This window comes from Notothenia coriiceps, unplaced genomic scaffold (genome assembly GCF_000735185.1).
Source record: "Notothenia coriiceps isolate Sejong01 unplaced genomic scaffold, NC01 NC01_scaffold00037250, whole genome shotgun sequence".
Classification (NCBI taxonomy): Eukaryota; Metazoa; Chordata; class Actinopteri; order Perciformes; family Nototheniidae; genus Notothenia; species Notothenia coriiceps.
The window spans coordinates 5,659,250-5,685,112 of record NW_011369951.1 but is presented as its reverse complement, the minus strand read 5'-3'; the positions used below and the strand labels follow the sequence as shown (position 1 = coordinate 5,685,112).

Here is a 25,863-nt window from a genome sequence, read left to right as displayed (position 1 = left end):
CGTGTTTCACTGGTCACGTGGTAACCCAAAGGAGTCTCAGGTCGTTACCGACTGGAACGAACTTTTCCGTCCTATTAATGAACCAGATCAAGACGTAAAATTTGTGAGTACATATTTCTATTTCTGATGGGTCGACTTCAATTACCCTACTACCGTCTGAGGTTTCTGTCCCAAGTCGCAACTTAGGGTCGAACTTGTCTACCACACAGTGGGGATCTACCCAGTTTTGACTCTCCTATAAAGGAGAATTTGTTTGTCGACCTGTACCTAAATTTACAATTAAGCTTTTAGGTGCGATAAACCTTTTGTATATGACGTATACGTCCTGTAAATCAGTATGAGACCTATACACACACTTTAATTCTTACATAAAAGGTATGGGGTCAATGTACATCTCGTTAAGTATAATTAGACACTGTTTACATTACGAGTCCGTCTCCATTTATGTTTTTCTGCGTATAACTTACGTTTTCTGTTTCCTCATTTACCTCTTTCTTCGTCCTTCTAAATAAACAAACGACACAAACGTGGAATTTGATTTTACACCCTGTGTCCGTGAGAATCGAAAAACCCCGTTCCCTCCCTAAAAAACGAAACCCCCCCGGGGGGAGTATTACGTTGAATCGTAAAGGTTGGGACAAAGGTGTAAGTATTTTGACGACTAAAGGGAGGATATCACTGACAATGTACCATCCTCTAAAATTATGAATTAGTTTTATATGTTCGTTGTTTTTCAGTTCTCGATTTACGTACTAGGGAGAGAAAGGCAGACAAGAAAGCGGAGAGAGAGTGCTATTTCTCAATGCCAAACCCGTTATTTATTGACTTTGCTTTCTGGAGTTTTTGTTATGGCCTGCGTTTCTGATGTGTAAAAAAAGGAGTTTCCATTTTTTTTAGGATCAGACCTAACACGTAATAGACATTTTCTTCAAAACCTTTTATTTTATAAGTGTCAGTCTCTTTGTATGGCGTTACACAATAAGGCTGTTCATTTCCTTCTTAGGAGGAATAAATTCTAAGAAAATAATTTATGTGTTGTCACTTAGTTTGGTCCATTTTGAGTGTAATTGGATGGGAAACCTGACTTTACCTACTTTCAATGTATATTTTTATGTCAAGTACGAAACCGATGAATATAGTCAGTATATGATATGCAAAATATTCATATATATATGCCAAGTGGATCGTAATATATATTACCCCCATCAACAAAGGAACACCGTTTTAACATTGAAACAAGAAACATGTTTTCAGTTATTACCGAATAACAAAGTGTGAGAGTACGACTGAATGGTTGACTAAACACTAGCAGATTTTTTTGATAAACCTTAGACCCTGTTCTAGGTAAAGTTAAATTTGTTTAACTGTACATCAAAGAAGTGAAATCTCTGTTACGTGTTGGTTGTGTGTGTAGATATTGAGCATGAACATATGCTAGGAGTGTTTATGTATGATGTGTGAACGGTTTGTCCGTCGACGATGAAAACACGACAAAACAGGGAAGTGGTTGAAGTCTGTGGAGAAGACGTGAGCAGAGACAACGGGAAAGTGAACATTATTGAAGATTAAGGGATTACGATTACACAGACCGCGGGCGCCGGGGGACGACCCTGTAGGTCGTGTGAGGAGGAACCAGTGTCGGACCGGGCCCCGTCCCTCCTGGGACCTCGACCTCTCTGTCTCCCTCCTGCCTTCTTTTTTCCTCTTTCCGCACTTCTCCCAAGACCAAACTACGTAACAACCCAGATGGGGAGCTCTGTCTAACCGGAGGAGTCCGTTTTTCCCTGGACACCCATTTTTGTCCCCACAGTAACTTGCACACACACACGGAGCGACGTACCCTCACACTGTAGGGTTTTTAACCGCGGTTCGCGTCTAAAATTTGGTTATTCGTGAGCGACAAGACTGGAAAGAGTATTTTTGGCTTGTCGTAGACGCTTCTACACGCTCAGGGTCAAACACACCAGAAGAAGTACAAGTATATTAGGTTGTGGGACGTAGATGTAGGATTTAGACGGAGATAAGCCGTCTCACCAGACACACACTTCAACACACACACACACGAAACACTCGTCTGACCCTTTCCAAACACCTCACCCGTTACTACTACTCGTTTGTGATGTCCCTCTTTTAGGGAGGTACATGGAGTAAGTATTAAGGGACCACGACACGTGACGCGCGGCCACTCGCTGTTGATTTAAAGGTAGGTGCCGCGTCTTTGCTTCACCTCAGTGAAGGAGCTAAATAATCTTGTGTAGGGTTTGAGGTAGGAGGCGACGATAGTGGACGAAGGACGAAGGAACTTTGGTAAGAGGAGAAGGGGGCGATAAAGTCTGTGGGCCGACAGGAGGTAGAGGTATAACAAGACATTTTAAGAAGGGTTTTGATAGTTTACACACCAAAAACCGTCACAGATTTCGAATTTTGATTTGTTTGCCGTTACTAAATTTTGTACAGACTTAGGCCTAATGCGACGAATGCAAAGCTTTCCTTGGCAAAACGTTGATTCGCCCTTCATCTTTTATCGACATATCTATCTTCTGACCTTCGCTACCGAGACACCACCTCACGCACGCACGCACGCATGCACGCACACACACACACACACACACACACACACACACACACACACACACACACACACACACACACACACACACACACACACACACACACACACACAAGCATGCTTTTGTCTTGTCTTTGCAATTAAAACTCCCATTTCCATTTCTAAAATGTGCAATAATGGCTAGCGCAATTAAAAATGATTGTGTGAGATCACTGAGATAATGAAAAGGAGAAAGCGTGGCGCATTGTTTGACAAAAAAAAGCCCTTGTAACTGTTTTTCCTTTGGCTTAACATGGAAACTCCATTTTCATTAACTTACAAATGACTGTCTTTTTCTCATTAGAAAACACATGGATGCTACAGTGGTAATGATCCCACCAAGTTGTTTTGTGTCCCATTTAAACTGAATTAAACATCAAGACTCATGTTGTAGTTAGAGGCAAGTCTTATGTATTTTTTTTCCCTGAATGTGGCAGTGAATACAAATCTATTGATATTGCATCACTCCATGTACTTGAAGATGCACTAATGGCCCTTTAATTAGACTCTAATGTTGGCACTCCTCCCCCACCTCTCACACACTAAAGTAGCAAATGCATGAAATGATCCACTTAATGTACCGGCAGTGTACGTTAGAATTAATGAAAGAGTTTGACCAGTATGTCAGTTATTTAATAGGGCAGATAATAGCTTTTTAGATATATTTTTCTTTAACCTTATCAGAGGTTTCTGACAATATACCATGAAATAAGCAGTTGTACACTATGTAAAACATAATCATCCACAATTTTAAACCTGTCACCAAAACCCGTACATACCGTTATTGTGTTTTGTAGGACTTCCAAGAATATGTTAACAATGATGTGAAATTATGTCGTGGAATTTGCTACCTAAAGAGGCTGTGGTAATTTGTTTGCCTGAACAGGAGCCGTGTCATCATCATCATCCCCCTCATCGTCATCATCATCATCATCATCATCATCATCATCATCATCATCATCATCATCATCATCATCATCATCATCATCATTGTCTTCAGGTGGACTCAGGCAGGTGTGCGTTTCTATGGACTCTCCCCAGGGCAACCGCACAGCAAAACTCATGATGCTGCAGTCTGCCTAATGTGAGATATAATCATGAACGGCACTCAGCGTTATCTCACACCTGCCTAATCAGGAGCGTAGTGTAAGGTTGAAAACGGTAGATAATTTTATTTGGCAAGATGCCACATCATTTGCAGTAAAGGTGTTTGACGGAAAGCATTTATGTTTGGTGATGTAGTTTTGTCTCAAAACTTAGAGGGTTGAACTTTCCATTACCTCTGAGACTAAAATCTGGGACACAACACTTGTGACCTGTTTTTTTTTTTGGTTTCTTGGGATGTATCCCCGAAACCCCCTCCTTCCCAGAGCAGAATGTCCCTCTGAAATGTGTCTGTGATCTCAAGTAGTGGAAGTTTATTAGGCATGAGAAGTTTCTTTAGATCTAAAGCACTGGAGGTGCCCCTCGTTCTTTGAAGGGTTTTTTTACAGCCGGAAAAGCAAACAATTCTCAAACTCCACTTTAATTTCTGTCCCTTTCCCTTCTCCTCCCTCCGTTTCCCCCTTTAAAACATCCACTAATAATCATCTCTGTGCCTCATTAAGAAGCGGAGGAGCAGGGAGGCACAGGCTGCTCCAGATGTTTGGTGGAAAACCCCTGAGGTCCAGCGTCAGTGTCAGAGAGCTTGTGTGTATCCGTCTGTTGTAATATGCATTATCATGTGTGCATGATTGCATGTGTGTGTGTGTGTGTGTGTGTGTGTGTGTGTGTGTGTGTGTGTGTGTGTGTGTGTGTGTGTGTGTGTGTGTGTGTGTGTGTGTGTGTGTGTGTGTGTGTGTGTGTGTGTGTGTGTGTGTGTGTGTGTGTGTGTGTGTGTGTGTGTGTGTGTGAGACACCGCTTTAAATCTGTATGTGTTTGATACTTCCTGTACTGTCTTCAGGCATCTCTGTGAGTGTTCCACTGCCCCACTTCCACAGCAGGCGGAGGCAGCGAGGGACGAGATATCCTCCATGAAAACACTAGATGGAGATAAGACTAACTCTGCTTCCCTGCACAGTGTTAAGACCTGTCTCTTTGTCTGCTGCTGCTGTCACCATGAGCGATCTGTCTGTCAAGATAGGGAGGTGGCAGTAACATTTCAATGAGTTATGGGGCTGATATTGACAGTTTGGTAAAACATGCCCCAGTCACTTTTCTCCAACTTTGTTCTGATCGGTTTGGAATAGTTTATTAGTTGATCTGTAAATTGACCATGTATTGGCATCATTTTTCTCTTTATACAATTTCAATTCTAGGACACAACATACATTTTTGACAATCAAGACATTTAAAAAGAAACACAAAATACAATCTTCTTAAACCCGTATCTAAAAAGGTTTTGTTAATACTAATTAGCACATTTTCTTATCATGGATCTCGATGGGTACAGCTGCGCTCCTCTGAAATAAGCAAAACTCCACATTTTTTGTAATTCCTGTATAAGTGCTTTTCTTTCAAAATGCTGCCCCACTTCCATAATAGTCTTATCGCATCATCAGCTTGCAACTGAATAATTCACGCTCTCTTTTGTGAAATCAAAGCGAATTAAACATTAGAAAAATGGTGAGATGTTACTCACTTGCCACAGTCTCTGAAGTCTTATCAGATGTGGCACCTGGCAACCAGGATGCAGCGTTGAAGCAGGAAATAAATTATGAATTTTCCTGTTGTCTTTCCTAAACATTTACCTTGATGAAAGGTTAGACTGAGAGGAGAAAAATGTATTACAAAGTGGGGGCAAAGTATTTCTCTCATTCAAATGCAAGCAAATCTACAAATTCAGAAATCCTTTTTGGCCTCTTTATTATTTGGGTGTTTTCAGTTGATTCGGCAAGTTGTTGGAAGGGAAAAATGGGTTTAGTTTTTCCATAAGTCTTGATGTTGAAGTATTCCAACTCAACTTTATGTTGAAAAAAAAGGACTACACTAGCACATTTTAGTGGCCATGAATCCTTTTTCACTCAAGAAATGTGGATATGACACTATATTAAAAGTACAGGTGTTACATTGTTTTTAATTATGGCTGAATTCCATTTAGCTCTTCAGTGTCAGTGTTGTGCATGCTTGCTCACTGTCAGGATTTACTGGGACACCTGAATGGAACAGAGCCATCATTAACGTTATTAGTAACACCTGTGCATTTTCTACTAACACCAGCTAAAAGGCCTATTAGTGTGACTGCATGATGGATTGGTGAGTCGGTCCGGAAATGGGAGGGGTGATTTTCATTTAGTTTGGTAGCTCAATTCATGTATGATCTAATTATCTTTTTATAAAAACGCACTTTACCCCTCTGCAACAAATCGTTGAGTAAGTTTCTCCAGGTTAGTTCTTGCAATTTACTGAATATGAGACAGACGAAAGGTGAGCTCCTCCACATAGCAGAAAGCCAAATCGAGGTGAACAAGCAGCAAAGAAGCCCAACTTCACATGAAGGAGATTAATTGGTGAAACCTTGTGTTTAAAATGAAATTGGCTCTCCTATTTAAATATTTAAAACCACTTTGGAGTTTTTATGTCAGCCCTTTTAATGACCTGTTCTTCTTTGGCTTGACATTTGTGTCAGTGTAGTTTGTTACTGCAGTTAAATGGATTTTTTTTTTCTCTGGACTGAAGATCTCTGGTCAGTGAAAAAAGTCCCAGAGCCAAGATGGGAAAGAATCACTTTCTCTGAGCGGCAACCACTGCTCAGGAAGGGCAAATATGTTGAGTGTGGTGCTTGTGATTAAGGGCCCCTTAGGGTTCTTTTGAGGAAAAAGAAACCTCTGCACTGAAGTCTGGGAGCTGGCAGGAAATGGCAGTAAGATAACAACAAGCTGTGCATTTCTCCTCACCACATCTTGTTGGCAGGCAGAGAAGAGAGCTAACACACTGCTGGCAGGGGTGACAATTAAGTTTGATGCCGCCTTCCAGACCCGCTTTAACCAAAGCACTCAAGGAAGATATAGGGCTAAAGACATTCAGTGCCATACGTTATTATTGTCAATGTTGAGCTTATACTCATTCCAAAATAAAGTTGTTCTTATAACTCTGTGGTAATCTTAATATTAATAGAGTGCCACAGTGACGCGTCCTAAAACCTGGAAGTAAGTTGGCATTTTACCATCTAATCGATAGATTTATGATTCAAAAATGATAAAAGTAGGGTAGACATGTGGATATTATCCGGCTGAACAAAACGTGATCTGTCTCTTCAATTTGTGTCAACCACAGACCTTATTTCGAGCTATTTTCCAAAATCCTATGGAGAAATTGCATTGGTTTTTGTCGAAGGAACCGGAAGGAGTTTACTTCCGGGTTTTAGGACGCGTCTTTTTATGCCTTTAATAGCTACTAACTTGAATTTGTATTCAAATTAATTAATCAATTATTTTTATATTTTATTGTAATGTAGAGACAAGGCTTTTAGTGACAATCATGTATTGCGTTACAATTATATGTAAAAAAAATGCCTAAATATGATATTTGGCCTCAAATCATCTGAGGCGTGGCGCCCCCCCTGCAATCTTTGGCGCCCCCCAGGTTGGGAACCACTGATCTAGTCTATCAAATACATACATCGTAGACTTTAATGTACTTTAAGTAGACATTTATGGTCATAGTAAATCAAGAGTATATTGCATAACTGAACAATAAAAGTATCCTGGGAATCACTTATTGTTTACTAAACATTGGGAAAACATGACCTTTTATAAGAAATTATTCAAAATCTCAATGTCTCCATTTTTATAGCAACACGTTTGGAATTTGTGACACAAAATGTTCATCCTTTATTCGATGGACATGCGATTATTTGAACAATATATAACACAGTTTCCCTGCCCATTATTCTTATTGAAACCATGAAACCCCGGCAAATAAATTCCCTAAAGATCAACGTCTCCTAATTAGGCTAATTTGCTTCTATTACAGAGATTATTATGGATGTGAGGTTTACACCAGGTCAGACTGATTGACATGTCATGTCCCTGTCCTCGCCAACAGGTGGCAGCAAACTGCTCAACTCACTCAGCCAGGGAGCATCATTGAAAGAGGGATAAGCTGATAAGGAGCCGTCACCACTGTACATGGCAGTAATCAGGGGGTCCTGGCAGCTAAATGTGAAGGATATAACACTGCAACTTCTACTGTTTGATTTCAATTAGAGGACTTTGTTGCATGTTATGCTCCTTTGTCTCCCCTCTTTAACTCCATCTGCTAATAAAGGTGAAAATGCACATATATAAACAGTACAGTATACATTATTAATACAATGTTGCTTTTACTGTAGTCATCTCTTCGGTTATATGTCTAAAGCTTAAAAAAATATGTAATTTCTTCTTTTGAAGGTTACATACCGAAATGCGTCTGACCCTTAAAAGCACCTGTTGCTCAAAGATGACCTGCAGATCACATTGTTTATAGGGTTTATACAGGGTTTATACAATCCGCTCCTAACATTTTAAAGTACCCAATAAGTTTACAGTAAGGTGATAGTACAGTAGCATAAAGAGTAGGGGAGTGGGGGGTTTAGGCGTGAATTCTACAAGGGAGAGGCTGGTGGATATTTTAAAGCCATTTTGTCAGTATTTCAAATTATTATCAGAAAAGTAAATCGACAAAGGATTAATTTTGTTCCTTCTCGAAGCGGCATTCATGATGGTATATCAAATGTGCAATCCATGTAATTGAGCTGAATTAAACTATTTAAAACACTTGTGTCTGTTACATTGTTTCTATGGAGAAGGACTCTTTACCTAAGCTATTCCAAAATCCCAGCACTAAACTTTGGCATGCTGAGGTCAGAGGTGGCTGAACTGCGAGATCTTTATATGACCCACAGTATCATATGAGTGCAATAAACTTTTAAGAATGACAGGGAATATAACCATCAATGCAGAGTTATGGTGCCTTGCTAAACTCCCATGTACTCCATGCAGGCCCTTCCCCGGTGGGCGTGAGTAAATGGCCCCAGCCCTCTCTAAATATAACTCCCCTCCAAAACAGAAAGAGAGAGAAGGAGGGAAAGGATTACTCATCCAATCAGAAACCATCTGAAAACTTGTCAGAGAAGAATTTTTTTTTCTTTTCTTTTTTAGGATACTGTGTGTGTCTCATACCGTTTTGATCACTTTTGTGGCCCCGGGTGGTGCTGGTGGAGCGCGCAGCAGGAGGTGCATTGTCTGTATGCAAACTGGACGACATGGCTATTGTATGCGTGTGGGCATATATGGAGGCATCGATGGCTCGGAGGATACAGCCCGTCTGAAGTCTCAGGAGTAGAGAGTCGCCCTTTGGCTGTTACAGCGCGTTTCTCTGTTTCCATCATTACCCGCTCGGGTTCGTCGTTATGAGTTGCCTGGATGTGATGTACCACCAAAGCTATGGAGCACACTTCCTCCCTGCAGCGGCGTACAAGGCGACGTACTACAACCACCATCACCAGCAACAACAGGTGAGACATGACTTCATAGCTAGGGTGCCACAACTATCACAAAGAGTTATTATTATATCTTTTCAGGATAGGGCATTTTAATGTATCATGGAAGTTTGAATTATCTGTCCAAAACAAAAGTTATTTATAACACTAATTAAAAAAAGTTCTACAGAACCATTAAGCGTAAGTCAACTTTAGGATGCTTTAAAGTTAGTTTTAGTTTTCACAAAAAATATCACTTTCCTTTCATTTTTACTCAGTTAGGTTTTTTCCGATGCCTGACCTCTCTTCAGGACACCACTTCAAACTTTCTTTACAATTCACACACACACACCTATTAATTTAAATGTAAGGGCTTTGAATGATTAAATTCCAGCCTGATGCTCGGTATTCGCCTCAGGTCAGGCGTGATGACACGGATCTATTAATCCTGCGGTCAGATGGTGATGTAATGACAGCCGGTCAGTCACTCAGGAATGTGGATGAGGCACACTGAGCTTTACAAATAGTTGGAATGCAGTATGGGAAAAAGGAAACTCATTTTCACACAGCTCTCAGGCTGCTTACCAGATAAAAATCATTACTGGTATGATACTATTAAACAGTTTATTTATAGTGTTTGGAAAACAGAAGCCATACCATGTGTAAGACAATTAGGTCCTTTATTATGCCTATTTAATAAACACATATCAATTGGTTGCTCTTAAAAAGTATGCAGTCTCTATTCTATTGAAAAGTAATGGATCTGTGTGTTAATCTCTCTGTGTTTCTTTCTCCAGAGGAGGCTGAGTGTTTACAGTAAGATGCAGGAGTGTATGGAGCAGCAGCAGCAGCAAGGAGGAGGAAGAGCGATGCTTTCCAGAGATCAGGGCCTCCGGCAGGGTCTTGCAGCACCAGGGACTGAATCAATCCGTAGATCTATGTCCGATTCTGAGCTGAAGGATGGTCCTCAACCAGCAGAGGCAGAGTACTTGAGCTCCCGGTGTGTTTTGTTCACCTACTTCCAAGGGGACATCGGGGACGTGGTAGACGAGCACTTCTCCCGCGCTCTCAGCCAGTCCAGCACCTTCAACAGTGAAACCAAACCAATCAGAGTGACTCAGCCTTCAGCCACAGGAGGCTTATGGAAAGGTAAGAGGGCAACACATTTGAAACTTTCTCAAAGAGCTGCTGCCCTTAGTTAACCTTTATTAAAGATCTGAAAACATTGGAGATGTTTTTGTGGCAGCATGTTGAATACTTTGTGTGTGTTTCAGATGGTGGGTCTCTCTCTGAGGGGCAGAGCAGCTCAGTTTGGAACAGCACGTATCCATCCCAGGCCAGTCCTTGCCTCCCGTCTGTCTCTGTGTCAGTCCACCCAGACTTCTCCCCCAGCCCGGTGTCCTTCAACCACCCAGATGGAGCTCTCTGGGCCGACCATGTTCTCTCCCAGGCCGGCCTTCCCCCTCCGGCTACCCTCCCTGAGAGCTGGACCTACAGCCTGAATCCCCAGAGCCAAAGTGGCTACCCCAATGTCCACAACGTCTATCACCCTCATCCCCACATCCACACCCGGCACCACCACCCCATGCTCCATCCATACCCCACCCACAGCCCAGCCTTGGATCCCAGGTTTAATCCGCTGCTGCTGCCCGCTGTTAGGAACCAGAACCAGCCGAGCACCAGCACAGCGAGTTCCCCGCACAGTGAGGGGGTGAAGACGGAGATGCAGCCCAGCAGCAGCAGCCCCGTCCCGGCTACCTCTGTGACCTGGTCCCCATCCTCCCTCCATGGGTCCCTGGACGGGTATGACTCAGGTAAATGCAATACAAATTATACATCGGATTGACTTCTAAGAATTTGTCAAACTGTGTTCTAACTCAATTAGTCAGATTTCAAAAAATCAATGTCCGTATTTTTTTTTCTTTTGCAGCTCTTGATCAAACCAAGGCAAAGTCGTCAGTTTGGTTCTAACGGATGTACGGACAATGAGAAGGATTATCAACTCAAACCAAAAAGGACCTATTATGTGGCTCTATCGATGTATGGCTACAACACCAGCACTGTAATGTAAGATGTAGAAAGGAGGCTTTCTGTAGCTAAGACTATGGATCCTGCACTGTCCACACAACGTATTATGGAGATGAACTCAGACTTTGGACTAAATTGACAGTGATCTACTGCTCTGGCTGCAGGTCAAGGTCCTGTAAGAAAAATTTAAACAGACTACTAGCTTTAAGAATGGAAGGATTCTTCTTCCCTGAAGGAACAAAACACCATTTTGCTTTCGTTCAATGTGAGACCAAATGGTTCTGTTTCAAGAGCTTGGTTTTGATCCACATTGTGTTTTGTACAGTAAATGTTATTGGTGGGTTGTTGTGTACAGTTTTGCCATGCTAAGTTGTTTTTGCTGGATGACTCTTGCTAAAATTCTTGCCTGAATGCTACTTTGCTATTTTTGCCTTAAGGGATTGTGAAGTGTAAATATTGGTACTGTTTGTTTAAGTAATAAATTGTTGAACTGAATTTTTCGACTGGAGGTTCTTATTCAGACCTAAATTTACCCATTGAGCCCACAATATGCTGAATTCATGCAAACATATTTACCTCCAAGTAAAACTGACTTTTTCTAGAGAGGGCATTGAGCAAATCACTCAACATTAACAAGTAAGAATGTGTAAAATTCATTTAAATTTCTGCTCCTAAAAGACATAGATGTGTAATGCAACTCTTCACACATAACTATCCTATTACATCTCATGCAATGATTGGTGCTTTTTCTCTTGTACACTCAGGGAAAGTCAGTTTCCTTAAGAAAAACATTGATGTATAGTAGCCTATTATAGCCTTTTAAGCCTATTTTAACCTCAGTTCCAAGGACCCTTTTCATTCTCCGAATACATTAAAATGCTAGAATATTACATGTCAGATGGAGACAGACTCTTATCTAAGCTTAGAGATGTGAGAAGGCTGACAGAAACAGCAGAACAATTAGTGTGATATTGGACCAAACCAGAATATGTAATACTAAAACAATATTGTAGTGTTATCTACAGCAAAGGTGAAGATTTGTCCCAATTATTCCAAACATTCTACAATAAATAGTGACTTTTTTATTTTTAACATGATATCTAAAACCCAACTGACCTGGGGCTGTTGTTTCAAATTTAGATAGTATTTATTGTTGCAGTACTCAATATTAGCATTAATGTTTCAGGTACTAACAAGGGTCAACCAGACAGGAGCTGAGTTGTTGTCCACATTAGGAGGGTTACATTCCACAGAGAGTTACTGTAAGATACCATGACATGTCTGTTGTCCCTTTCCACAAAACACAAACATGAAAACACACACACTCCAGACTGAGAAGTACACACCAAAGAATGCATTTCCTGTCTGGACAGGAAGTTTGTCAGAAGTTAGCAGACTACTCATACACTCTAAGACAGACAGATTTCAGGTAGCACATTTCATTTTTGGTTAGGTTAAGTCATGAATATCACATGCATTAAAAAGAAATCAATAAAGAAATCAATGCATGAGACACATAGATATATATGATAGAGTTTTCCTCTTAAAGAATTTGAGAAATGTTCATTGGTATGAGCCTGATACAAAATATACATTTGGTGAGTGTCAGGTTCAGCATTATTTTGGTGTGTGTGTGTGTGTGTGTGTGTGTGTGTGTGTGTGTGTGTGTGTGTGTGTGTGTGTGTGTGTGTGTGTGTTTGTGCGTGCGTGTGAGTGGTCTGAACAGGTGGTTTGATAAGCAGCAGCCCACTAACATTCCTGCCTCCTCTCCCACGTTGCTTATTCTCCGCAAAACAGCAGGACTTCAGATCTGGACCACGGCAGCTGCGTTTCCATCCAAAGTATCATCCACAATAATCATGATTCATCAAAGTGGAAAACATCAGTGAAAAAAGATTATTAACTCAATGAATTGATGATATTTCCCTGATCAATAAAGCAAGCCCAATTTACTCAGATAGGCTAGAGAGGTGTTTTTTTTATATCTTAATGATGTAATCTATAAATGTACTTAGAAATGCATTTTTCATGCAACTATCAAAAGGATTGATTCAATTTTAATTCGCAAAAGTGATATGTTGGACATGCTCAGAGAGACAGTTGTAGCCTCTACTCAATATATCTGAAAATGTAACTCCAATACACACTAATACATTCAGTTTAATTCAAAATGTGGAAATGCCTAACTAATTGTATGAATATAAATTGAATGACAGCACTCATGCATTTAACACAAAAGTCTAGCAACAACACAGGAAAAAAGACAATTAGGCAACCCAAGAGTTGTGTTTGTTATGTTGGGACAAATGTTTCACATTTGAAATCTTAATTTAAACAGAACTGAAATCATGCAATCAACCAGATCAAAGACAATTAGAATAAGCATTGACATGAGTTTTTTAAATTTAATTTACTGTTCCATCTTTTACTGATTGCCACCCAGAATGCAACGATGCTACTAAACCCTTCCCATAAAATCATCTATTTTTGGTTTGATCTCTCCTGTTGTGGAGATATATCTACATGTGCCCTGTTTGTTTTCATTGCAGCAGTAAAACAATAGGATGTGATTTACATGAATGGAATTTATTCAGAAAACGTGTCAGCAACACACATTTTCATAATTTTGTATCATGATTAATGTGAAGTTCTCTGTTAAATCAGGGTAACAGGCAATGGAAGAGAATACAAAACATGGAGAGATTCAAGGAAGATTGTTCAGCTCAGTATGTCCTCTTCTCCAGAGCTCTAAATTAGCATTAGCATGTAGCTTCTGCATCAGCATGTAGTGCACTTTTATGCTAACAGGCCTCCCACTGGCAGCATTGGAGCATCACCACAGGCACTTCCACTGCAGGAAGAACACTTAGATACAGCAAGGCAGAGCTGGAAGCTATCTAAAAGTGAATTAATATGTAAATTGTAAAAATGTAAGAAATGGCAGAGATTTAGGAAATGTTGCATGTGTAGTTTAGCTTTCCATTAAAGTGGAAATAGCCGATAATAATGATCTTCAAATAAATGATTGCTGATATTGACCAAAAATATGCAATCGTATCGCATAAACGTATTAATAATGTATGCCATGTTCATTTTTAAAGGACCTAACAAGTTGCAAACACACACACACACACACACACACACACACACACACACACACACACACACACACACACACACACACACAAACCCTGTTTCAAAAAAGTCACCAAATGAGAAAAGGGTGAACCCAGGCTTTGGGTCCTCATCTCCTCTTTGCCATGATTGCCTCTTTGGAACCAATATATTTTTCCTTTCTGTTACAGAGAATGCATTGATTTCAAGAAATTAGCGGAGATTCTTGTATTTGGTTTTTTATTTCCCTGGAATTCAAATCTTCTTCTGAACCGATAAGCTCTTGTTGAACATCTCATGATCCCGGCTCAGACTGAACTTCCTCTCATTGCTGCGCTCCAAACCCCAGCCTGGTACTTATCCTTTTAATTGACTATTAAATGTTGTATTACTTTCCCTTTTTTCAAAATGTGTAATTGCTTACTCTTTCAGAAGAAGTGCATAGAAAGGCTAGATGGGAGGAAAGTTAAGTGTTTTCCAGTCCTTCATTCATTGCATAATATAAGGCAAAAGTTAAATATCAAAAAAGCCTCTTAAACTCAGCCTGCTGCACTCTCCATGTTATTGGCTAAAACTGTTTCTGATTGAATGTCGTTATTTGCCTCAGTCTCATCTGGAAATTCTGTATATCACTATGTTGTTATTATCAATACGTTCAGTATGAAGTTCATTGTTAGTTGCAGTAAGTTACAGTTTCTGTTTTTAGTGCAAAACCAGACTAGTGATGGTTACGTTGTTAAAGTGCCTGAGAAATAACCAATTCTAACGAAAAAGGAATTTCCTCACACATTGCTTTGGTAAGGCCTCATTGGAATATCGAATGTTATTTTAGCCAGTCACTGAAATGAACTGAACTGATCTGAAACTACTGCTTAGGAAACAGCACGAGAACGAGAGACAAAAAACAAATGCTGGGAGTCGTAATCCTAGAAAAAGAGATGAAAAGAAAGAGCGGGAGAAGGAGGGAAAGCTGATCAGTCATAACACGGCCCAGCCTCACATTCCAGAGTAATTGAGCGGATGATTAGTCTCACAATCAGCAACACAACACCAGCTGTCTGAAAACAAAACTATATAAATACAGAGATCAGGACGGAGAGGAGAGGAGGGGAGAGGAGAGGAGAGGAGAGGAGAGGAGGGGTTTGAAGGTCCACTGCTGATATAAACATCTCTTGCTTGATGGGGGAAGAAAAGTACACTGCAATGCAGACAACAGGGCAAGAGAGAAAGTGAAGACGGAAAACCGAGAGGGTTGAGATCCTTTGGAAGGCATGGAGGACCAAATATTAAAAAGGAGATGACAGCAGCGAGCCGTTGACTCCATCCTCTCCAGATCATAAAGTGACACTTCTGTTACCAGGCTGGGACAGGGACAAGATGTCCTCCAGGTTCAAAACAGACATCAGTATGCAGGTCACAGAACTGGGCAGGGGAGAGGAAGAAAGTGGTGGAGACAGTCCACAGTGTTTACTGCAGCAATTCCCCACTCCCTCTGTCCAGCCACAACAGTAATGACACTGTTCCCCCACAGGCGATTTATCAACACACTGACAGCAAGCCATACTGGTTTCTTACTGGAGCCATTATTGTATTGGCAAACCTTGGATGACACGTAACGATACATCTAGATATCAACACTGGTAAACAAACAGGAAGTTCTTCAACAAAGACATCGTGCGAAATATACTTTATAGCTTCAGTTTCCTTTAAGATTGAATGCAGCATATAGAGCCAAAATGCATGTTATTGTGGAGGAGTATTGACGTTTGGCTCACAACGCACGTACACAAACTGTAAACACTGTGTTCACACCCATTGCTCTTCTTTCCAACCACGCTAAGCAATACATAAAACATTCTGTGGGGTTGGGGTTGGGGCCGATGCTTTGATTCCTGAAAGTGTAAAATCACAAGAACGGTGTAGCTGTAGGTCGAAACTCTCTTCCTCACAGGGGATTAAATATTTCATCTAGCAGGGGAGCTTTGTTAAAGTTCTCTTTTCCCACTGGGTTTACGTACGATTAGCTAAGTAAATAAAGAAGGCATATATTTCCCTTATTAAAATTCATAAGGGAAAAAATGGAAATTGCTGAGCCCTAAACCAAGAACACAGCTCATACCTTGTCTCACTCTCACTGTTAAAGCTTAATACGAGGATAAGCATAATAAAGCATTGCCCCTTTTTGGACTCCTTTTCTCTGATTCCCACCCTCACAAATCCTAGCCTGGGGCATGTACATGTAAATCCCCCTTTAATAAATGTATTTATAAGTACTGCCAAGCAACCATCAACTGGCGATACTTCAAATGCTTTGGATACACAAAGTAGAAAGAAAAGAAGCCCTGACAGCTCAACCAAATCCGAGCAACCTGACACACAGCTGAGATCATGTACATGCAACAATAATGTACAAAGTGTCGTAAAGGGCCTTTACAACAGCTAAATACTGTAATACTCTTGAAGGAAATGTGGATACACTTAAAGCGGAGTTTATAGTTTAACATGATTAAGAGCAGTGGGAGCATGAAAGAAAAAGGGGCAATTCTTGCACATTTTAACGTTTTAATCTATGAAAAGATGTTAAGACCAGAAGGGTTTAAAAAAAAACACTTGGCAAGAGTATATGAAAAAAATGATTCGCTTAATAGTGTGTGGGCTTTCTGATGACTGTACTCCAGCTTCTAGCATTAACCATGGGCTGGCAGGTGAGGATTAAATGAATCGGTGGTTGTCCACGCATCATTATCTACTAGCCCTAGTTAGTCATTATCTAATAGCCAGTGGATGTGCACTAATCAGATGTTCAAGCCCATAATGATTGTCGCTAAAGCAGCGATGAACAAAAAGCTTTGCATATTCAATGTCAGGGTGAGGCGGGGGTCAAGTAGACACCCTGTCATCTCCCAGTGCAAGTACATTAACAGCTTGATAGGAACTTCAAAGGCATGCTGCTGGGAGTAATAGGAGTGGGAGGGACGGCCCTGCTGCCCTTTAACTCCATTTGCATCCATCATCTGATGTTAATCACAGTTCAGCAGTCATGATGATCTGGACAATGATATGGAGAGAATGTTTGGGGGAGTTGCAAACTTTGACTATATCTCTGAATCAAACGGTGACGCAGGCACAGTGTCAGGGAGTCAAAGTGGGGCTTGGATATTGCCTGATTGCCTCCAAAATGGGCAATACCTGAAGATACTAAGGGAGTGTCTTGTTGTGATTGACAGTGTAATTTATGCTGTTGTTTGTCTGTCTGCATACTGTCTATTATGCCTGCTCTATCTGCAGGGCTCCACTGACCAGGTGTTAGTTACTATCCTAACTGCTCACGAATCACGCCATGTCTTGCCCTGAAGCAACAGCTGCCCTCTCTCACCAATCTGTCACCTCTACCATGGCAGGTCTATCCACTTCAGCCAATCTCCACACCTCTGAGTCCTTCTCGCAGTGCTGCCTTCCCCCAGTGTAATTACTTTACTGGCCTGTCACTCCTGAAAATCCATGGTCATTACCCAGTGACAAATGAACCAATCCCATCCCTTGACCATATGATACACAAAAAGTTGTATACTTGCCTTAAATATTACAAGCTTGACATCAAACATGAACATGATATTACTGCAAGGATCACCACATAAGGAGTAGAATTATGTCACGCATTGAAACACCAACAGAGATGTTCCTTTATTCAAACCCAACATTTACAGACTGTACAAACCCCTGGTCCTTTGTGAGGATTTACCTATGGCTGTTGGTATCACCTGTGTTTTCCTCTCATGCCAGGTGGTATATCAAATCAGTGCAGCTGGATTTGATCTGAGGCAGGCTTCACACTTTCCGGAGCTTTAATCATTTAAATTCAAAAGATGTATGCTGCTGGTGTACTAACACAAATGATCACGCTACACATGTACATTCACGTCTAGAATCAAATCAGAACGAAGCGGTATAGAAAAGCTTAAGATACGTACTGTATCTTACCATATACACATATGAATGGAAATATCAATGGAAATACAAGTCAAAAGAGAATAGGCAAAAGTAATTCACTGTAGAGGTTCAGATGAGGTGTCAGGATTTTTCTGGCCTTGGAACAACAACTGCGTAATGTTTCAAAATAACTATATGCAACAAAAACTACAGTATGCTAATGTTTGTCTAGTATGCTGGTATAGACCATGTCAAAAACATTTGACCACAACAGTGCTATCCATTCCTTAAGAAATATTCATTCTGCTTATCAAAAACATTTTATAACAATTGTTTTCAAGTCTAAATAAACAATATAACTGCGTTTTATCCAAATCCCTATTTCACATAAACATGGCATATAATGCAAACCCAGACTTTAAATCTACTGCACCATTAAACCTCTGATCCATTAACCCTCTGATGCATAATTTCCGACAAAATAACAAGCAGGGTTTTTGTTACATACTGTATGGCCATGCCACATTAATGTCAATAACATTAATAATAGTAGTATAACATTTATTTTAAAAGGCACTTGAGGCTTATTAGTGTTTCAACCTTAATATTTAAATACTTTTTGATTGTATTCACATCACTTTTAGTAATAGTGTGAATAGTGTGAAGGCTGTATTCTCTCAGTGATGTTGTATTAAAGTGAACAGGACAGCCAGTCGGGACACAAAGAGGTTAGTCTTAGGTTTCCTTGGAGTACTCCAACCTCTCCCCCAACCCTGACTGTCATGTTCATGGCGGAAGAAAATGAAATAAGAATGAATTATTCAAGATCAGCATGGATGCTCAATAGAAAAAAGGGATACTCACACATCATACCTTAAAGCTTGTGAATATGTACGACTCGAGCTTGTATCAGTGTGGTTTAACCAGGATGTGTGATATTCAGTGAAACATAAATCCACAGCTGAAGGATTTTGTTGTGAAATCCAAGGAGAGGAAGGCTGTCCCTTGCCCTTCTGTATCAGATTTTTTTACAATCTCTGAAGGCTCCTCTGAAGCAAGTCACAGCATCAAACAATAAAACAACACAGGTACCACGTAGTAACAAGTACCATACTCATTTTATATTTGTCAAAAAGTGTTTTTTTCCCCCCATTTGAAAGTAAAATAGGTTATCAAACACCAAAAAAACACAAAAGACAGCAAGAACCAGCTGAAATAATTTGCCTGAAAACCTGTTATTGACATCCTCTTGACATTGAAGTGTAGCAGGGACAACTTGAGAAAATCTATCAGAAACTGCGTGTTAGACAAAAACAAATGCTTGCATTCTAGACAGAAACAGGGCTGCAGTGTTAAACAGAGTGCATCAGGTACATATTTGCTGCTTCTTAAAAAGGTTGCCTACAAAACCGCATTTTCTTCAAACTCTGCGTGTGTCTTTATGTGGGTAAGCACATGGTTGTGAATGTGCTATGATCTCAGATTGACAGTTCTATTATGGTCTTATTTGATTTACTGTGTAATTACCTGCATCATCACAACCCGTCAGCTCAATCCATTCAGCATTATGAGGCTGGTGAGCATAATGTGTCTCTCTGAAAATCTGAGTTATGTCAACAATGCATCCTTTTCCTTCACATGGGTGATCAATTTCAGAAAATGTTGCACACAACAGTTCTAGCCTTGATTCTTCAGTGAATATGTATATCCATTAATTAAACTGAGATTACTTACACTCAGATGGTAAAAACATGAAAATGTTTATGTGTCCTGAGTGAAAGTTGAAATGAGTAACCTATTAAAACAGAAATGAATCCAGCATAGTAATTACTGAAATGTCGTTTCATTATGTTGCCTTGAGTTTTCTGCAGTGTAGAACTCAAATTAAATTTGACCATTCTTAGGCAGCAAAGTTATTTGCAATATGCTTAAGTTTGTCAAAATCTATGTACACAAGTTATTAGGACAACAGCAGAAATGATAAAGCCCAGAACAGGAGTTAGACCTATTTCTTCTTGTAAAAACTGTTCAGGACATAATAAGATTCGCAAAGATATTTTGACACTGCTTTTAGCGAAGACAAAATCAGCAACATTTAAAAATATACGGGTAGCTGGATAGCTCAGTGGTTAGAGCTGGTGGCTTGTATGCGTAAACCGCCGTATAGTTAGCCGGTTTCAATCAAGAGCTGGCCAAATATTCAGGCAGTGTCCTCCCCTCTGTCTCCCCCTGTTATCCTAACATCTCCAATAAAGGCCCCAAAAATACCTCTGAAAAAAAGGGGAATTATTACATGTATAGTATGAAAGTCTCAGATGTTAGGGCATGAGCACATGTTGAGCTGTATTCATAATTGATAGATAGGGGTGTGATGGAGTAACCTGAGTCTAGACAGACAGGCAGAGGAGCCATATGGCTGTAAAACAGCGGTGTCACCCTAGAGTGCCAACAGTCACGTTTTTTCACAGCGTGAAGCCCTTCATCTCATCTGTCTTCAAAAAGAATCACCTCCAGATATTGTTGGGAAAAGGAAACATTCACTAACACTGCTGATATACTGAAGGATTTGGGCTTTAAATATTTTCAATTGTTTTTCTAAATGTTATTACTTGTCTTAAATGAACATGTTATTCTTGTAAAGGGCCCAGTGTGTCTACTAAAATGATCACACTTGTTAAAGTCAGGGGTGATAAGCCAGCTCATGTATTCCATGGTTTCTCTCTTTGTTTGTAGCCTTTTTTTATCCAGGTAACAAAATCCCATTGAGATCAACGATCTCTTTTACAAGGGAGACCTGCCGCACATTGGTTACACATGTAACAGAAAACAAAAAGGACACATACAACATAATGACAGGGGTACAATTTACAAACGTATTCACAAAGACAGGTACCAGGAGTATCAAAAATCATTTCATCCAGCTGTGCTTTAAAATGATGCAGGGGAACCAGAATCTTCATTAACTTTGACCTGATATTTCATGTCTTGAATTCATATTAAATTGATTGGGTCATTTTGACCATATGTTCTCCTGCTTTTGTACTGCACATGGCAGAAATCATTTGTCAATCTGTGATTAGGACTGGGCGGTATGACAAAAAACTCATATCACGGTATTTTTCTAAATTAAAACAGTATCACAGTATTTATTTATTTTTCAATGATTGGAAATGTATTTATATTTATATGTTTTGGCTTTTTTAAACTGGTTATTGGTGCGATCAAACGGTGCTTGTAGAGGGAAAATGTCTAACTGTACTGGACAGAATGTGCGTGACCCAAGTACATGGAAAGCTAATTACCACATAGGCTCCAAACTATGCTACCATGCTATAACCCTATGGCTAGAGAACACAGTATCAAAATATGTGTGTTTAGAATACAGGCCAGCATATTAAGACTCAAAGGAAAGGAAAGGATTGGACAGAAACACGGTCACTCAGGCAACACACTAATCTGCAGGTGGCCGCAGAGTGAGACTTGGCCATGCTCTCTGACACATGGCAATCCTACGGCTCAGTGCAGAAACACAGGCACATCGTCCACCAAAACACCACCAAATGACAGACCTGGAAACACCAGCGGACTGAGAATAAATGTACTGACATGGGCCGACTGCACCTCACCCCCGAAGTGTCATTCTGGAGGCTTCCAGGTCAGAGAGACGAGGTTATTTGGATCTGAACTGAAACTGTTAAGAACGACAATTTGATCCAATAAGTGGCCAAACATCCATGCATGGTTAATTTCTCTCTTAATCAGGTTAGTAAAGTAATCCAGTTTCTATGCTGCCTGTGTGAATAACATAACTTGTTTAGAGTAACCTGGTTAAACCCTGACTGTAGTGATAAGGATTCAATATAGTGTGTGACATCAACATTTAGACTATTGGCTTGGTACTAATGCACATGAATGTGTGTACTTAGATCCCTCCGATGGAAATGAATGGTTGTAGATAAAACACTAGAGGTGTAAGGATAACGATGACTGGTTTTGAAAACATTTTTGACTCCTCTTCTAAATCATTTTCCTGTCAATCACCAGATACTTTTCTCTTATACCCCTGTAAAGCTCATGATGACCCCCCATATAACAGGTCACAAATTCAATCTCATAAACCAGCGACATAACACTGTTCCAAACTCGAAACAGGCTCGACTGCTGGAAGCACAGTAAAATCATTCCCACACACTGTCTAAAATGACAGCTGTCAGATGGAATGAACGAACAAGACTTCACTGATAAAACACAGCAGCTGAAAACTCAGAAATTCACAAAGGGAGCTACAGTATATGCAATTGAGATGCTAGAATGTATTTTTGTCACTGCACAATCTGATAATGCGTTGCCATGGCAAGTGGATCAAGTATATCTTGTACTTGCCACAACTCCTAATGAGTTAATTACTTCTCTTCAGTTAGACCGCTTAAACTTTCTATGTTTATTGTTGTCATTTAATTGGGATCAGCAAAAAGAGTAACAGAACGAATGTATTAAATGTGAAAAACATTTGTTTTATGCTGTCTTTATTACAATGAATGTGTTGTTGTACATTTAATTCTTTGCCATTTTTCTTTATTTTATCATTACCATTTAAGCATAGGCTGATTTGTCATGTTTTCATTTAAAAGCAGGGTTACCTCGTGTGAGCACAAGCCTTTGAATCCTTCATTTGTCCCTGTCAGTTAAACTGATTAAAGAGCACCTCCTGGAGGATAGACAGAAGGGTGGGAGGCTCTACTTGCAGGCCACCTCTTGGGTGTTTGCTTGTAAGCATGTGTTTGTTTGCTTGGTAATGTTGTTTAAACCTTCCCATGTACAGTCTATGATACTAAGGTTGGACTATTTTGAGATGTGCTTTCAAATGAGAAAATTGCTATCTGACCTGCTTACTTGGTTGTTTAACATCAGGCTATTGTTTGCAAGTGTGTTCTTATTTAATGTGTAATATTATTGTGATGTGTGCTTGTTTTTGATTGAACAATTGCTTTAATCGAATAAAATGCCCTCCAATGGGAGACAACATATGCCACCCTTACCTTAAAAGAAAAGGTTGCTTAAGATAAATAGTAGTAACCATGTCAGTTCCAGTCACTTGGCACACAGCGCCATTAGTACCAGAAACTAAGCATTGAACGGTGCAAATGAACCTGTGTATTCTGTTTCAAAAAATGCCAAGGTTTAATCCTGTGTGGGATTGTGGAGTTCCTCTTCAAATCTGAGCCTGAAGACAGGGAGAGTTCAACAACTGTGGAAGACTTCCTCTGTGGTACCTGTGACAAAGACCCCCCACCCAAGGACTTCAACAGCCACAGGTATCTGCTGAGGAGACTGAGGTCTTTTGGGGTGCAGGGGGCACTCTTGCAGACCTTCTATGACTCTTGTGGCATCAGCCATATAGCCAGCATCTCGGATGCTGAAAGGAAGAGACTGAACAGACTTGTAAAGAAGGCCAGCTCTGTCCTGGGCAGTCTTCTGCACAATGTGGAGGAGGTGGGGCAATTGGCAACAAAGCTGTCCTCCCTGCTTGACAACATGTCCCCCCCCCCCTCCAGGACATCATGTCCGAACTGTTCAGCTCCTTCAGTGACAGGCTGCTGCACCTGCGGTGTCTCACGGAGAGATACCGCAGGTATACTTTACTGTTCACCACAAAATATAGAATCTCTAGAAAAGGTTTTTTGTTGCTACTTTATTTTAGCCAGTTAAGCAGAAACGCAAGTAACTGGTGGATACACAACTGTTACATTAATTTGATTAGTCCACACACTGTTCAGTCAGCGGGGACAATGTACAGTATCAACACATACAAGGACTGTTTGTAGCCAGAGGAATCGAATTTAAATTGTCAGAGCCTTACTCATTTACACAAAATGACATATGGAACTTGGTAGGTGTTCATTTCCAGCCCTGCTTGCTTCACTCCAGTATGGCCACACTGTCACTCCAAGCTGTAGTCATCATCTAGGTTCCAATCCTTCTTCAAAGGATGCATCAGTCCCTGTACCTTACAGTCTCTTCAAGCTAGCCAATTCTAATATTAAAATGTGAGATTTATACTGCAGTTTTAGGACTCAATGATAAAAGTGAACAAAGACAGAGATTTTAAAAAAATGGTTCTGAGACAGAAAAAAGATTGGTGGTCAGCAATAAAATGTGATCACTAAGGGCTTTGATGCTTTTGGGACTCTCAGAGATTTAATGTTCTTCTTTTGTTAGACTTGGCAGGGCACATTATTGTTAAGCCTCAATAACCTCTCTGGGCAAGTAGTGGCTCCCTAATTTGTTCAACACTCCTAATAAAGTCTGACAGATTGAACTGTTCCAGAGTAGTGGCTGTGACTGCAGTGCAGCCCGACAGAGGACAGGGAGGTCAGACCAAGACTCACTCCTGGGTCAATAGACTGTCATGAACATAAACTGGTTTAATAAAACTCAATGTTTTTTGGGACTGTCAGAAAAGAATATGGGTTGAATATTTACAGGAAGGACAGTACCTGATAGCCCTTCTTTAAACAGGGAAAATATTAGGACACACAGCGTCATATGGCCATGAGTAATAGCCACAGAGCTGTCTTTCCTATGGTAGATTGGAAACATTAACAATGACCACAGCAGGATTGTAGCCACAAGGACATAAAGATAAACAGAACAATCTAATCATTGATAATGCCTTCATTGTGAACATATTGTTGTTTTAAAGTGCAGGCGCAGCGGACACATGGATTTAGCTTAGCTGTCCTCCCGTGCCCCGGAGTAACGATGAGGCTGCTGTCCTGAACTTCTACCAGTGGCGAGCCGTCAGGGCCCTCTCTGAGGTCCTAAGATATTCAAAAAAATAATATTTGAAAACATTAAAAAATATATATAATTTTTTTTAATATTATAATTTTAAATATTTGTTTAGTTATATTTTTCCTTAGTTTTACCAAAATAACTTGATTTAATTGTATTTAAAAAAACATTTCCAAAGAAATAAATCCTTCGAATCTGCCTGTTGTTTCTGTTTGAATGTGAAGGGTTAAATGAAAGAAGCTCCTTTGGCCGTCTCTGCGAGTTACTGTGAAGACGGGAGCTGATTGGTGTATGGGATTAGTTTTGTATCATAAAGATAAAGCAACACTTTCTCAGAATCAAGCAAAACTATGAGTTTAAAAGAAGAAAAAAACTGAGTCAAGCTAAATCAAATAAATTTCAAAAATAAAACTATAAGTTGCAAACAAATCATTTGTGTAATCATGTAAAGTATAAGTCTTTTTTCTTTGTTTTAACATAGGTTTTTGTTTGCAGTTCTTGTTTCTTCTTTCTCAATAATCAGACATTTGCTCTCGCTGCAGCTCTTCTCGTTTACGCTCCCTCATTTTTTGTTTGAGATTTTGACACAAACCTTACAGGTGGGCGGGACTTTCAGGGGTGTGTCCTCGTTGGCTACTCAGTTTTTGAGTGACAGCCCACTACACCACAGATCATACAGTGCAACTCATGCAGCAAACTCGGAGTCCACTCGGCCACATTAGTGACGGTGTCTCCTGGGGAGTTTCATGAACATATCGGACTTATCTTACGGCCCACCCACACTACAACTTCAAAAAAAGCTTGGAGCTGGGCGTGTCTGAAGCTTGGGGATTTTATTCGAGCACCGCGACCAACAACCAATCACATGAATGTCCTGCATACAAAGCAAAAAATCTCGGGGATTTTATGCGAGCAATATATATATATATATATATATATATATATATA

General features: G+C 40.2%; 2 protein-coding genes across 2 annotated transcripts in view; one reads left to right on the top strand and one right to left on the bottom strand.

Annotated features, from left to right (window-relative positions):
- Positions 1-25,863, bottom strand: part of stxbp1a (syntaxin binding protein 1a) — a 682,465-nt gene that overhangs the window by 597,128 nt on the left and 59,474 nt on the right. The window lies entirely within an intron of this gene.
- vgll3 (vestigial-like family member 3) lies at positions 8,741-11,571 on the top strand. The gene is made up of 4 exons (XM_010796093.1): positions 8,741-9,084; positions 9,846-10,197; positions 10,323-10,862; positions 10,979-11,571. The coding sequence occupies exons 1-4, from the start codon at positions 8,980-8,982 to the stop codon at positions 11,017-11,019; spliced, it is 1,038 nt and encodes a 345-aa protein (XP_010794395.1). The 5' UTR covers positions 8,741-8,979; the 3' UTR covers positions 11,020-11,571.

What these genes read in the sequence shown, in the direction of transcription:
- vgll3 (XM_010796093.1), top strand. Translation starts at nt 8,980, where the DNA reads ATGAGTTGCCTGGATGTGATGTACCACCAAAGCTATGGAGCACACTTC. An exon ending in ACCATCACCAGCAACAACAG is followed by an intron (nt 9,085 to 9,845) that starts GTGAGACATGAC and finishes TTCTTTCTCCAG; the next exon opens with AGGAGGCTGAGTGTTTACAG. An exon ending in CACAGGAGGCTTATGGAAAG is followed by an intron (nt 10,198 to 10,322) that starts GTAAGAGGGCAA and finishes TGTGTGTTTCAG; the next exon opens with ATGGTGGGTCTCTCTCTGAG.